This window comes from Dipodomys merriami, unplaced genomic scaffold (assembly GCF_024711535.1).
Source record: "Dipodomys merriami isolate MVZ:Mamm:240054 unplaced genomic scaffold, mDipMer1.0.p SCAF_25, whole genome shotgun sequence".
In the NCBI taxonomy this organism is placed as follows: domain Eukaryota; kingdom Metazoa; phylum Chordata; class Mammalia; order Rodentia; family Heteromyidae; genus Dipodomys; species Dipodomys merriami.
In genome coordinates this window covers 16,250,208-16,263,134 of record NW_027203937.1, presented here as the reverse complement: position 1 = coordinate 16,263,134, position 12,927 = coordinate 16,250,208, and the positions used below count along the sequence as shown (strand labels likewise).

General features: G+C 47.9%; 1 protein-coding gene across 2 annotated transcripts in view; it reads right to left on the bottom strand.

The window, feature by feature from the left end:
• Positions 1-12,927, bottom strand: part of Chrdl2 (chordin like 2) — a 33,150-nt gene that overhangs the window by 12,101 nt on the left and 8,122 nt on the right. For both annotated transcript variants that reach the window (XM_070034667.1, XM_070034668.1), the window contains exons 2-4: positions 10,765-10,877; positions 4,198-4,291; positions 1,330-1,472 (exon numbers count right to left, since the gene is read on the bottom strand). In XM_070034667.1, the coding sequence (XP_069890768.1) occupies positions 1,330-1,472; positions 4,198-4,291; positions 10,765-10,877 (350 nt within the window). The remainder of the gene's footprint in view (positions 1-1,329; positions 1,473-4,197; positions 4,292-10,764; positions 10,878-12,927) is intronic.

Sequence of the window (12,927 nt, the reverse complement as noted above, 5' to 3'; positions counted from 1 at the left end):
GTGTGTGTGTGTATGCGTGTGTGTACACACACATACACACACACACACACACATATACATCTATATATAAACATCGGTAAATTTACTAAGGATTCAGTCCTCATTGTTCATAAGTTGTGGACTGAAACACAGATGGGAAGTTATCAATGAAGGTCACTTGCCAAGGTCACACAGGGAACCAGGACAGAGCTGGAGCCCCAGCCTGGGTCTCTGACACCTCATCTACAGAGGATGTCAGTGATCACCTCATCCTACTTCTCATGGGCTCAGAGGAACTCATGCCAGAGAAGGCTCAGCTGGTCAGGAGCTTGGAGAACAGAGGCTTCTCCCACCATTCAGTGACTGGTTGTTAAGCCCCAAGGTAAACATAATATGCCAGGAGCCTCTCGCCAGCTTGGAAGCATCCACACCTAGAACCCGACAGGAGAAAGGGTGAATGAAGACATTCCAGGTCAGTCACCGCTCATTGGCTTCTATTTCTGACCACATGGCAGAGTTCATCTTGCTGTCTGTCTCCAGGCCCAGCTCTGACTACTGACAAGGAAAATTCCAATTAAATCCTGTCTCTGTGGCCCAGGACTGATGATTGATTGTGACTGATCACTCACTCTGAAGTTACTACAGGCATCCCCTGTGTGTCAGATTTCTGGCCTGGGAGCAGTGGAGGGTACAGATACAAAATGCTTCTCCTCTCAAGGAGTGCAGTGTCCCCTGGGAAAACCAGAAATGGGCTACTGTCAGTACCAGGTGACCAGTGCTTAGTAAGCAGCTTGGGAGGCCAGATGCTGGTTAGTCACACCTGTCACCTTAGCTACTCAGGAGAGTAGCTAAGAGGCTGAGATCTGAGCATCATGGGTCAAAGCCAGCCTAGGCAAAGTCTGTGAGACTCACCTCTCCAATTAACCACCAAAAAAAAAGCTGGAAGTGCTGCTGTGGCTCAAGGAGTTGAGTGCTAGTCTTGAGCAAAAAATAAAAAAGCTCAAGTAAAGAGCCCAGGCAAAGCCCAAGGCCTGATACCATAAGGAAAGGAGAAGGAAGAGGAAAGAGAGGAAAAGGAGGGGGAGAAGAGGGGAAGGAGGAAGAAGAAGAAGAGGAAGAAGGAAGAAGGAGGAAGGAGATGGAGGAGGAGGATCAAAGCAGCAGCAGCAGCTTGGAAGTGTATAGAAGTCCAAGAAAGGTTACCTTAGAAGTAGGGCATCCAGGGCCCCAGACGTTCCCTTCCCCCTAAGCTCCCTCATTCTCGTCTCAGCTCCCCCACCCCTGCCCACACAGCTGTGTTCTTTGTGGGGTGGGCACTGGCTTGGGCTATGGGGACGTAGAAGGTCTTACAGTACAGCGGCACAGGGTACACTGGTTGGGCAGGCGTGTGGGGAACAGCTCCTGGGCACTGAAGATCTCTCCATGTTGGTGCATTGTCCCATTGTGCTGGCAGGATTTGGGGGGAGCCCGGAGCCCAGAGGGTGTGTGGGGTTCTGTAGGAGACCAAGAGTAGGGGGAAGAAGAAAATGAGGTTTCATGTGGCTCAAAGATCCCCAATAGAATTAGGCCATTTTTTTCTGAAGATTTTTTTTTAATGTATCTTTAAGAAGTTGTACAAAAGGGGTTTCAATTCAACATGGGAGTTTGTGAGTACAACACATCTCCGTCAATGTCACCCCTTTTATTATTCTCCCCCATCTCTCCCGACCCCACCCATCTCCTCAATTTGCTTGGTATCATTTTCACATATGTACGTTGAATAGTGTGACTGCCTTGGCCAACCCTTCCTTTCTTCATTAAGATCCTGCATTTTTTAAATCTCTTCTTGGCATTTAAACTAATTTCTGGGCCAGATGTGGTACCCGTTTATAAGTCCAGCTATGCAGGATGCAGAGGTGGGAAATTACAGACCAAGATAGGCCCTGGGCAAAAGCCTGAGAACCTATTTTAAAAATAATAACTAAATCCAAACATACAGAGGCATGTGGCTCAGGGGATAGTGATTGCCTGGCAAGTGTAATTCCCTGTGTTCAAACCCCAATATCATCAAAATAAACAAATTACTTAGGCCCTGGCTTTGTCTTCCCAGCTATTCTCCATATTAGGTATCTAAGAGATCCTGCTGATACCTATGTGTCACTGGATATCTCCCTCCACCACAGCCCCAGAGCCCCTTAGTGTTTGAGGCCCAGAAGCATTGTGGAGCATCTCAGGGTTCCAGGCACTGTTCTAGATGCTAAGCCATACAGCTGGGGAAGAACAGGGACCTCACCCTTGGGAGTTACATGCTGTCAGCCCTCATCCTTCTGGGTAGAGGTGTGTATCCCTTGGTCCTGAGACAACACTGCTCATTCCTATACTAGGCTCCTCCCCATAGACCAGGCCCCATGCTGGGCATTATAAATGAAGTGAAGACCAAGACTCTGCCCCTGCCATGAAGAAGCTCACAATCTGACTGGGTAGAGACAAGGCACAGCACTGACTCTGCAGTGTAGTGAGGATCAAGACAATTACTGTTATCATCATCATCATCATCATCATCATCATCATCATCATCATCATCATCATCATCATCATCGTGGTGGTGGTCCTGGGGCTTGAACTCTGGGCTTGGGTGCTGTCACTGAGCTTTTTTTGCTCAAGGCTAGCGTTCAACCACTTTGGGCCACAGCTCTACTTCTGGTTTTCTGGTGGTTAACTGGAGAAAAGAATCTCACAGACTTTCCTGCCCAGGCTAGCTTTGAACTTCAATCCTCAGATCTCAGCCTCCTTAGTAGCTAGGATTACAGGCATCAGCCACCAACACCCAATTTAGGACAATTAGTTTTATTTTTTAATGTGTTTTATGGTTTTTAATAGTTTATGTATTCCTTTTAAAATTTTATTGTCAGGGAGATGTACAGAGGGATTACAGTTACATAAGTAAGGCAGTGATTACATTTCTTGTTGAACTTGTTACCCCCTCTCTCATTGTTCTCCCTCTTTCCCTCCCCACCCCTAACAATTATTTTAAAAATAGGGTCTTACTTTTTTTTTTAATCCTGGGGCTAGCCTGGTCTTTGATCCTCCTATTTACGATTTACACTATAGCTGGAATAAAAGGCATGAGCTACTGGACCCAGCTATTAATTGAGATGGGGGTCTCACTACTATTTGTGCCTGTGGTGTCCTAAAGCAGGGATCTTCCCAATTTCACCTGTGTGCCTAAGATTCCAGGAGTAAGCCACATCCCTGATCACCTTCATGATACTTCTGAACATTTATTCTCCTCTCAGGCTCTCCCCTTCCTCCTGGCTCTCTCGCACGGGCTACTCAGTCATGCCAGATTCTTCTCAGGTCAATTCTCCTCCCTCACCTCTACTTCAGAGAATTCCAGGCTCCCAGACTCTTGGAGTCTTGACTCATGGACTCATAAACATTTCATACTAGGCCCCACAGAGCCTCCAAATCTCAGTCCAGGGAAGACTCTCTGAGTTCATACACTAACCCCTTTGGTTACTCCCGGCCCTAAGGTGGTAATCATGAAGTCTCCTCTACAGAACTATTATGCTTTAGATATTGTTTATGTCCTCAGAGGTCTGTGTGCTGAAAGTCTGGTCCCCAGTATGGAGGTCTTAGGTGCTGGTATGACCCAAGAAGTAGGCCCTGGCTAGCTATTTGGGACAATGTAGTTCTCATGGAATTCTAGTTAGTTAGCAGGAATAAGTTGCTAATAAAGCAACTTCATCACTCGCCTCTTTCTACGTGCAGCCGGCTCCCTCCCCATGACTCCATCAAGATGGATCCTACCAGGAGCTGAACTGATGAGGCAACCAGATCTTGGACTGTCAGCCACTAAAACTGAGCTAAAGAACCCTCTTGTCTTTATATTGTGTTCTAGCATCAGCAAATGAACTAATACAAGGGTCGGTTAGCCTAAGACAACACATCTTCACTTCCTATGGTGAAGTCCTTACCTCCATTAACTAGTTTCTACTTTTTCTTCCTCTTTCTGACATGCACACAGACTTAAGAAACAGAAATTAGCTATGATGTCAGCCCCGTTTGGGGATCCAAGATGCATCCTAGGAGAATCTCAGTGTTTCAACACCTCTGCTGGGCAGAGATTTCCCCTCTCCTCCTAGGAGCTTCACTTGGTCAGGGGCTTGCATCAGGAGTGAGATGCTGGTCAGTAAGCAAGGGAGAGGTCAGAGTAAGAGGAGGAGCGAGGCTACTTACCCACACATCGGGGACAACACTGCCGGGGCTCGGTCACAGGATGCGGGCAGTGCACAGGTGGGCAGTGCAGGCGGTAACAGCTCACATGGGCATTCTGAAGATGAAGAGGACACAAGAGTCAGCGGTGGTTCTGCCTGCATGGATCTTCTTCCCAAACCTTCACCCCAGCTGCAGAACTCTACCTAGTCCTAAACCAATAAGGAGATTAAAAGCAAACTGGGAGCCCAGCCCCTCCCCCTGCTCACTTGGCTCACTCATCCCATCTGAACCCCCCTCCCACCTGTGGGAAGGTAGGCCTGTTTGTGGTTTGCATCCTACAGGACAACTTGACCAATCACCTATGGCTCACACATGTAATCCTAGGTACTCAGAAGGCTGAAATCTGAGGATTGGGGTTCAAAGCCAACTCACATGGACAAACCTGAGAAACTTTTATCTCCAGCTAACCAGCAAAACCAGAACTGGAGGTAATGGCTCAAGTGGTAGAGCATCAACCTTGTATGAAAAAGCTAAACAAAGAGCATGAGACCCAGAATTCAAACCCCAGTACCGGCCCAAGGGAGGAATAGACCATATGAGGGCAGGTCAGGATAAGAACAAGACTAAAAGCTAGATGCAGAGAAGACTTGAGTCAGCAGTCACCAGTGGCTCACACCTGTAATCCTAGCGACTCAGGAGGCTGAGATTTGAGGATCACAGTTCAAAGCCAACTGGGGAAGGAAAGTCTGTGAGACTCTTATCTTCAATTAACTACCAGAAAACCGGAAGTGGTACTGTGGTTCAAGTGGTAGAGTGCTCACCCTGAGCTGAAGAACTCAGTGACAGCATCCAGGCCCAGAGTTCAAGCCCCATGACCGACCAAAAGGAAGAAAGAGGAGGAGGAGGAGGAGGAGGAGGAGGAGGAGGAGGAGGAGGAGGAGGAGGAGGAGGAGGAGGAGGAGGAGGAGGAGGAGGAGGAGGAGGAGGAGGAGGAGGAGGGCGACTACTTGAGTCTCCCTAAATCACCAACTCTGGACAGAGCCTTTAGAATTGGCACCAGAAAACAAGAGGCTCCAAAGTTTGCTTCTTCAAGTATAGTAAGTAGGAGAAAACTGGCTGGAGAAAGATCCCCAAAGACAAATGAGCAGAATAGTATGAGGGGCCACTGCCCATTTTCAAAGTGTTCCCAGTTTGGCCAGGCAGCTTCTAGACCTTCTTCAGCATGCCTATGCCTTGTTCTTCCCAGTCACAGGCTCAATGAATTACCAGGTGACCAGCCATTCACACCTGCTTTGCTATTCAATCATGAGCTCCAAAGGAATTGTCAGCCTATGGCCTGGCTCCAAGAAAATGACTGCTATCCAAAAGAATGAATGAATAAGTGAATGAATGAGAAAGTGAGCAACGAGAGCCAGAATAGGAGGCAGAGAGGCTCTGTTACATGAACTAAACCAGCTTTGTTCAAGACTCTGCAGGCGGCAAAGTTGACTTCTACCTCTTATCCCCTGGGTCCTTCCTCCTGCCCTTCCCACAGCACAAGTTCTAGAGAGCCTTTCTATAGAGGCACAAGGTCTGACTGCCTGAGCCCACTGGGGTCACTGCTGCCCAAGATGGCCAGAGGTAACTGCAAGGTCTAGTGAATGCCAAGAGGTATGGCCAAGTCTACAGAATTGTTTGTGTTCCAATGAAGCCTTCTAAAGGCCTGGCACACATGGCTGCTCAATGTTGAGATGGTAAACTGAGGTCCTCAGATTAGAAACCAAATTGGAATGGGAAGAAGTGTTTAACCTGAAATGTTAGAATTTTCCCCTTTACTCTGGCCATGTAGGAGCCATGGGTTAGGGGTGGTCAGCAGGAATCAGGCGGAGACAGGCTAGGGGTAGAAGGGTACAGGCAAGGCACCTGGTAGGGCCCATTGTAGCTCAAGAGAACCTCTCAGGAAAGGCATAGCATCCCTTGTGGAGAAGCCAAGAGGCAGGAGCTTCATAGTATATGTGCACAGAGGGGTTCATTTTAACAAGAGCACAAGAGGAAGGAACAGCCATTCACTTCATGTGTGCATGCATGCATGCATGTGTGTGTGTGTGTGTGTGTGAGAGAGAGAGAGAGAGAGAGAGAGAGAGAGAGAGAGAGAGAGAGAGAGAGAGAGAGAGAGAGAGAGAGAGAGAGAGAGAGAAAGAGAGAGAGAGAGAGAAAGAGAGAGAAAGAGAGAGAGTGTGTCCTGGGACTTGAAGACAGGGCCTGGGCACCATCCCTTAGCTTTTTTTGCTCAAGGCTAGCATTCTATCACTTGAGCCACAGTGCCACTTCCAGCTTTTTGGTGGTCAACTAGAGATAAGAGTCTCATAGACTTTCCTGTTCAGTTGTTTTCAAACTGCTCAACTCAGATCCCAAGCTTTCTGAGTAGCTAGGATTATAGGCATGAGCCACGGGTGCCCATCTTGCCTGGGATTTCCTCAAACTTCTATCCTCTGGAACTCAGCCTCCTGAGTAGCTCAGATTCAGGTGTGAGCTACCAATGCCCAGCCCATTCATACTTTTTTTTGTCTGAGACCAGGACTTGGTTTCAGTATCTGATGTGTTTTTGCTCACTAGTTGGCTCTCTACCATCTGAGCCATGCCTCCAACACCCCCCCAATTCATACTAATTTTTTTTGTCAGTCATGGGGCTTGAATTCAGGCCTGGGCACTGTCCTAGAACTCTTTTGCTCAAGGGTAGGACTCTACCACTGGAGCTACAGCTCTACTTCCAGGTGATTACCTGGAGATAAAAGTCTCATGGATTTTCCTGTCCAGGTTGGCTTTAAACTGTGATCTTCAGGTCATAGCCTGAGTAGCAAGAATTACAGGCATGAGCCATCAGTGCCTAGCCCATTCCCACTTTTGAAAGGAAAAAACTATAAGGTTAACTCACACAGATTTCACCTCTGCCTTTGAGTAGCTAGGATTATAGGTGTGCAATCACATGCCTGGCCTGGCCTTAACTGTTTTAGAAAGAGTTGTAAAAAAAAAGGACTCCTAAGAAGGTAAAATTTACATTGGCACGATCAGTATTATATCCAGGTGTTAACTGCCTATGATCATAGGTAAACACTGTGGCCAGGACCTGTGCACTGTTCTGGATGCCGAGCAAGCTCTGGTGGACAGAGCATTCACTCTTTCCCTCACTCAATATGTGCCTTGAATCTACTGGGTGCCAGGCCCTCTTCTAAGCACTAGGAACACAGGAGTGAGTATGACAAGCTTTCTATGCTCTCTAACCTCTATGAAACTAGAGGTTAGAGAAAGACTATAAAAAAGTAAAGTAATCAAGCCAGGAGTCGGTGGCTCACGCCTATAATCTTAGCTATTCAGGAGGCTGAGATCTGGGGATCATGATTCAAAGCCAGCCCAGGCAGGAAAGTCCATGAGACTCTTATCTCCAATTAGCCACCAAAAAAGCCAGAAGTAGATCTGTGGTTCGAGTGGTAGAGCACTAACCTTGGGCAAAAAATGCTCAGGGAACAGCACCTAGGCCCAAGTTCAAGTTCCAGGACTGGCATGCATGTGTATATGTGCATGTGTGCATGTGTGTGTGCACGTGTGTGCGCACGTGTGCACACACACACATACACATCATGGGAATGGACAAAGTGAAACAAACCAATATTGGATGTTAAATTTATAGCAATAATAAAACAAGGTAATGTGATTAGATTAACAGAGCTGACTGTTGCACGCACACTAGGTGGATCAAACTTATGCTTGCTAGGCAAGTGTCCTATCACTTCAACTTGTCTCTATCTTTTTGCTTTTAGTGTTTTTCAAATAGCATCTCATGCTTTTGCTCCAGCAGACCCCAGATAATGATTCTCCTACCTCTGTCTCCTGAGATTATGGGTGTGTACCAATATGCCTGGTCCGGGATCAGCTACTGTTTTAGATACAGCTATATGTGAAGCCCTCCTGAGGAGGTAACATTTATATTGACATTATCACTAGTATGTTCAGAAAAGATCATTCTACTTCTTGGTGGGCAATGGAGTCTCAGGTTTGTGTAACTACCTAGGTGAGACATGGAGGTGGCTAAATGAAGAAATGAATGAGAAACATGGTGGAAGGACAGGGAGCAGGGTGGACTTTGGAAATATGGGCAACAGTTCTACAGGTTGAGGAAACAGAGTGGACTCTGGGGAAAGAGAAGTGAGTTGGTGCCAATGGATCACAAAGCTTGGACTTTGTCAATTGGACTACATGATACGTCTGGAATTTTCTGTTATGGTTTCCTTTCTGTTCTCTGGCTATATTCATAAAAGTTCTTTTTGAGAAAGCTGGTTGGCCTCAGACAGACTAAGGAAAATCAAAGGGAGGCCAAGTTGTGTCCCATTGGCATCTCTGTGTGTGTGTGTGTGTGTGTGTGTGTGTGTGTGTGTGTGTGTGTGTGTGTGTGTGTGTGTGTGTGTGTGTGTGTGTGTGTGTGTGTGTGTGTGTGTGTGTGTGTGTGTGTGTGTGTGTGTGTGTGTGTGTGTGTGTGTGTGTGTGTGTGTGTGTGTGTGTGTGCCAGTACTAGAGCTTGAACTCAGAGCCTGTGCCCTGTCCGTGAGCTCTTCAGCTCAAGGCTAGCACTCTACCACTTGAGCCACAGTGCCACTTCTGGTTTTCTGGTGGTTAATTGGAGATATGAGTCTCACAGGGGCTGAGAAGGTGGCTCAGTGGTAGAGTGCTTGCCTTCATGCATGAGGCCCTGGGTTCAATTCCTCAGCAGCACATAAGCAGAAAAAGCCAGAAGTGGCATTGTGGCTCAAGTAGTAGAGTGCTAGCCTTGAACTGAAGAGCTGAGGGGCAGCACCCAGACCCAGAGTTCAGGCCCCACGACTGACAAAAAAAAAAAAAAAAAAAAAAGAGTCTCACAGACTTTCCTTGCCTGGGCTGGCTTTGAACTTCCATCCTCAGATCTCAGCCACCTGAGTGGCTAGGATTACAGTGTGAGCCACCAGCACTGTGTGCATTAGACTTCTATCTGAGGCCATCACCATGAAATCAGTTGGGAGTCAGAGGGAGGAAAAAAATCCTAGAGAAAAGTGAGTCCCCAGAGTTGAAACCTGGAGAAAAACTGTGCCCCTTCCCTGTCCTCCATATCCCCAGCAGCTCTTCTCTGCCCCAACCCCAGAGGGGTCTGTCTTCACTAGGAGATTTCACTGCCTGTGAGGGAAAGAGGGGGGGGGGCTCAGGGGCATTTGCTAGGAGCTTCTCCCGCCACCACATCCAGATAAAAAAAAGAGGGACACCCTGACTGGTTCCCACCAGCTGAGCTAAAGCCAAGGGTTTTCCAACTCTCCTAAGTCCCTTCCCCCTCTCCTTCCCTTCCATCCTCATACCTTGACAGAGACTTATGGACCACATGGGATCTCCCTTAGTCCACCTAGCTGATATGAAAGGCTCTGTAGAGGCACTGAGTTGAAACTATAGTTTGGATACTGAATGTCTCCTAAAGGCCTATGTGGTAAAGGCTTAGTCCCTAGGGAGGTGTTGTACACCTTTAGAAAATGCACACTTGAATGGCTTTATGGGACTCTGAATTCTTTCTTTCTTTCCTTCTTTCTTTCTTTCCTTCTTTCTCTTTCTTTCTTTCCTTCTTTCTCTTTCTTTCTTTCTTTCTTTCCTTCTTTCTCTCTCTTCCCTCCTTCCTTTTTATCTTGATCTCTTCTCCTCTCCCCCTTCACTGCCTCTCCTGCTCCCTCCCTCCTTCTTGCTCTACTCTCTTTCTCTCCTTCTCTCTCCCTCTCTGTCCCTAACTCCTTTCCTCGCTCCCTGGCCACAAGGTGAGCAGTTTTGCTCTGCCACACATATCATGTTGCCCTGCCTTGCCCCAGGTCTAAAGATATCGGGCCAATCAATCGTGTACTGGAACCTTTGAAGCTGCTGTGAACCAAAGTCAAACTTTTCTCTTTACAATCCTTCTGCCTCAGGCTATTTGTTAGCATGATGGAAAGCTAACAGTTGGGGTGAAGTGGGAATGGACAATGTGAAAATTAAGACTCAGCCTCTGCCCTGCTGGCTAGCCTTTGCCAGGACATCACACTGGGCCATGGATGTGATCTGTTCTTAGGGCCAGGGGTGACAGATACAGACAGCTTTCCACAGTGACCAGGAGAATGGGACAGAGAAACTTATGAGGGGTTAATGTTATTTTCTTCCTTTTTGAACAAAATCTCCAAGAACACATTTTAGAGCTAGTCAAATTGAGGTAAAGAATCTTAAGGCAGGGCCAGGAAGGTGAGCTGAGGCAATGGTACCTAGAAAGGAAGGAGGAACAGGAAGGAAGATTGCAAAGGCTCTGGCTGGCTGATGGGAGGGAAGCAGATGGATAGACAATAGCGCAAGCCGCAGAGGAGGCGGGGATGAGAGATGGAGACCCAGGCCTTTACCAGCCCCGCCACAGAACCACTGTGGGACTCACCTCCGGAGGCTTAGGGAGGCCATCTAGTCCTGCCTAGTGAGATGGCTTGCCCAAGGCCCTCAACTACCTCTAACAGCCCGGTTCAGAGACCTAGTTCTAGGGTGCCCCTGACCTCCAGTGCCTCTGGCCTGGGGACCAGAGGAACCTACCTCAGAGCAGGTGCAGCGTAGGCAGTACATCAGGCCGTGGGGCTCCAGGTAGGGGTGCCAGCTGTCACCAGGGGAGTATCTCTTCCCATGGAAAAGGCAGAACATGTCTGGGCCTGGCAAAGCAACAAGGGCTGTTAATCCAGGAGATTCCTCTCCCCACCTCTCTGGGAGTCATCTGGACCATCCTTCAGGTGGTCTTCGCTTGAGGCAGAAGACACCCACTGAACATGTGCTCCATGTCAGGGGGCCTGTGTCTGAATCTCAGCTTGACCACACCCAGATGTGGCAGATGTAGCTGCTGCTCTCCAAGCCTAGACATTTCTCCTCCAGGGAAGTTAGAGATGGAGCAGTGAAAAGGCCTTCCAGGTTCAACTTGGGGCTCTAAATGTTAGTACAACTAGAAGGATAATAGGAGGCACAGGAGAAGAAATTACAAGGCCAGGCAGCAAGTCAACCACCAAGCAGAGGTGACAGCCCTGATAAGTGCTTGTTTCCTTTTCCTTCATCCCATTTTCTTTTCCTCCCCATTCATATTCTCTCTCTCCCTCTCTCTCTTTCTTTCTCCCCCCCCCCCCACCCATCTTTGGATCTTGTGACCTACCTATTTTTTTTCTATTTTTTTATTTTCAGTATTTGAGATAGAACTCTGCTCAAGGCTACATCTTGAACCCTTTCAGTTTTTATTTTAAAAAAATTCCCTTCAATACTGGGGCTTGAATGAAGAGCTTGGATGCTGTTCCTTAGCTTTTTACTCACAGCTGGTTCTCTACCATTTGAGCCAAAGTTCCACTTCTGGCTTTTTTATGGGGAGGATGGGGCCGGGGGACGTTAATTGAAAATAAGTCTCACAGACTTTTCTTCCTGAGATGGCTTCAAATCACAATCCTCAGATCTCAGCCTCCTGAGTAGCTTGGATTATAGGCATGAGTCACTGGTATCTGGCTCCTTTTGGTTTTGTTTTATTTTAATCCAGGGTCTCACTAGTGTTTTTGCCTCAGCTGTTGCAAATTTCTGATTCTCTCACCTGAGCCTCTTGGGTAGCTGGAATTACAGGTGTGCATCACTGGCCCCTAGTTTGTGATCTCCATTTGCAACAAAGCAACTCATAGCACTTTCCTACCTTCATAGCATACAATGTCCCTGTATCTCAGCTAGCCATGGTGGATAAATAACTAAGAAAGGGATGTTTACACATCCTTTAAAATGTTTGTTGCAGCTACTCTGAGCAGTGGTTGGCTCATTTATTGACCTTTCAGTAATCTGCATTTCACTTGTTACCAGATAGAGGAACTCTTCTAAAAATAACTGAAATACTAGTGTGACATCCCTCCTGCTCTCCTGCCTTCTGGAACCTTCCATCTCTCTTTCACCTCTCATAACTAATTCACTCCCAAGGCCCCCTAGCACATACCACCAGGGAACAGGAGCTCCCGAGCCATTCCTAACCCTTAGAAAGTTGAAAAGCTCCTCACACTGTGCCTTCTCTGCTCACTCAGGCCTTCCAGGAAAAACATTTGAGGCCATCATCACAATGCTTCAATGATCCATGCTTCTGAGGACCATGGACACACATAGCTTAGGTCCCCCTCCCAGCTCCTCTAGGGGAGGTAGTGACCAGACATCAGATCCCAGTCCCAAAGAGCCAACAAGGCCCCTGGCTGGCCTGTATCAAATGCGCTGTGTTTATCTCTCAGCCTCCATTGGCATCAGGTGGAAGCCAGGCCCAGCTGGGATGCAGGTTAGAGCCAGACTGACTCTCCAAGGAGTGAATAATGTCTTTCTTCCTCAGTCCCCTCCCTACCCAGGGGAGGGGTGATTGCAACACTGTGGTCACCTTAGGTCTCAGCCTGTTGTAGAAAAAAAAAAAAAATCAACCCTGCCCTACCTTCCTTGGGGTGGCTCTTCAGCCTTGGCCCCTGTGCCAATTGGCAGCCCCTTACCTCCCGCCTGCTCAGAGCTTGAAGACAGGGAGAGGCTCAGTCAGTGCTTGGTCCAGGAGGTTCCTACCCCTACCCCCAACAGACCTGGCAGAAGCTGAGACTGTGGGGGGCCTGGCCTGTGGCCATGGTCCCCACCACACCACACCCTCGAAGATGAGAGGCACCAGGAAGGTAGTAATGCCTGGAGCTCCTTCTTCCTCTAGGGAGGTGAATGCTCAAGGCC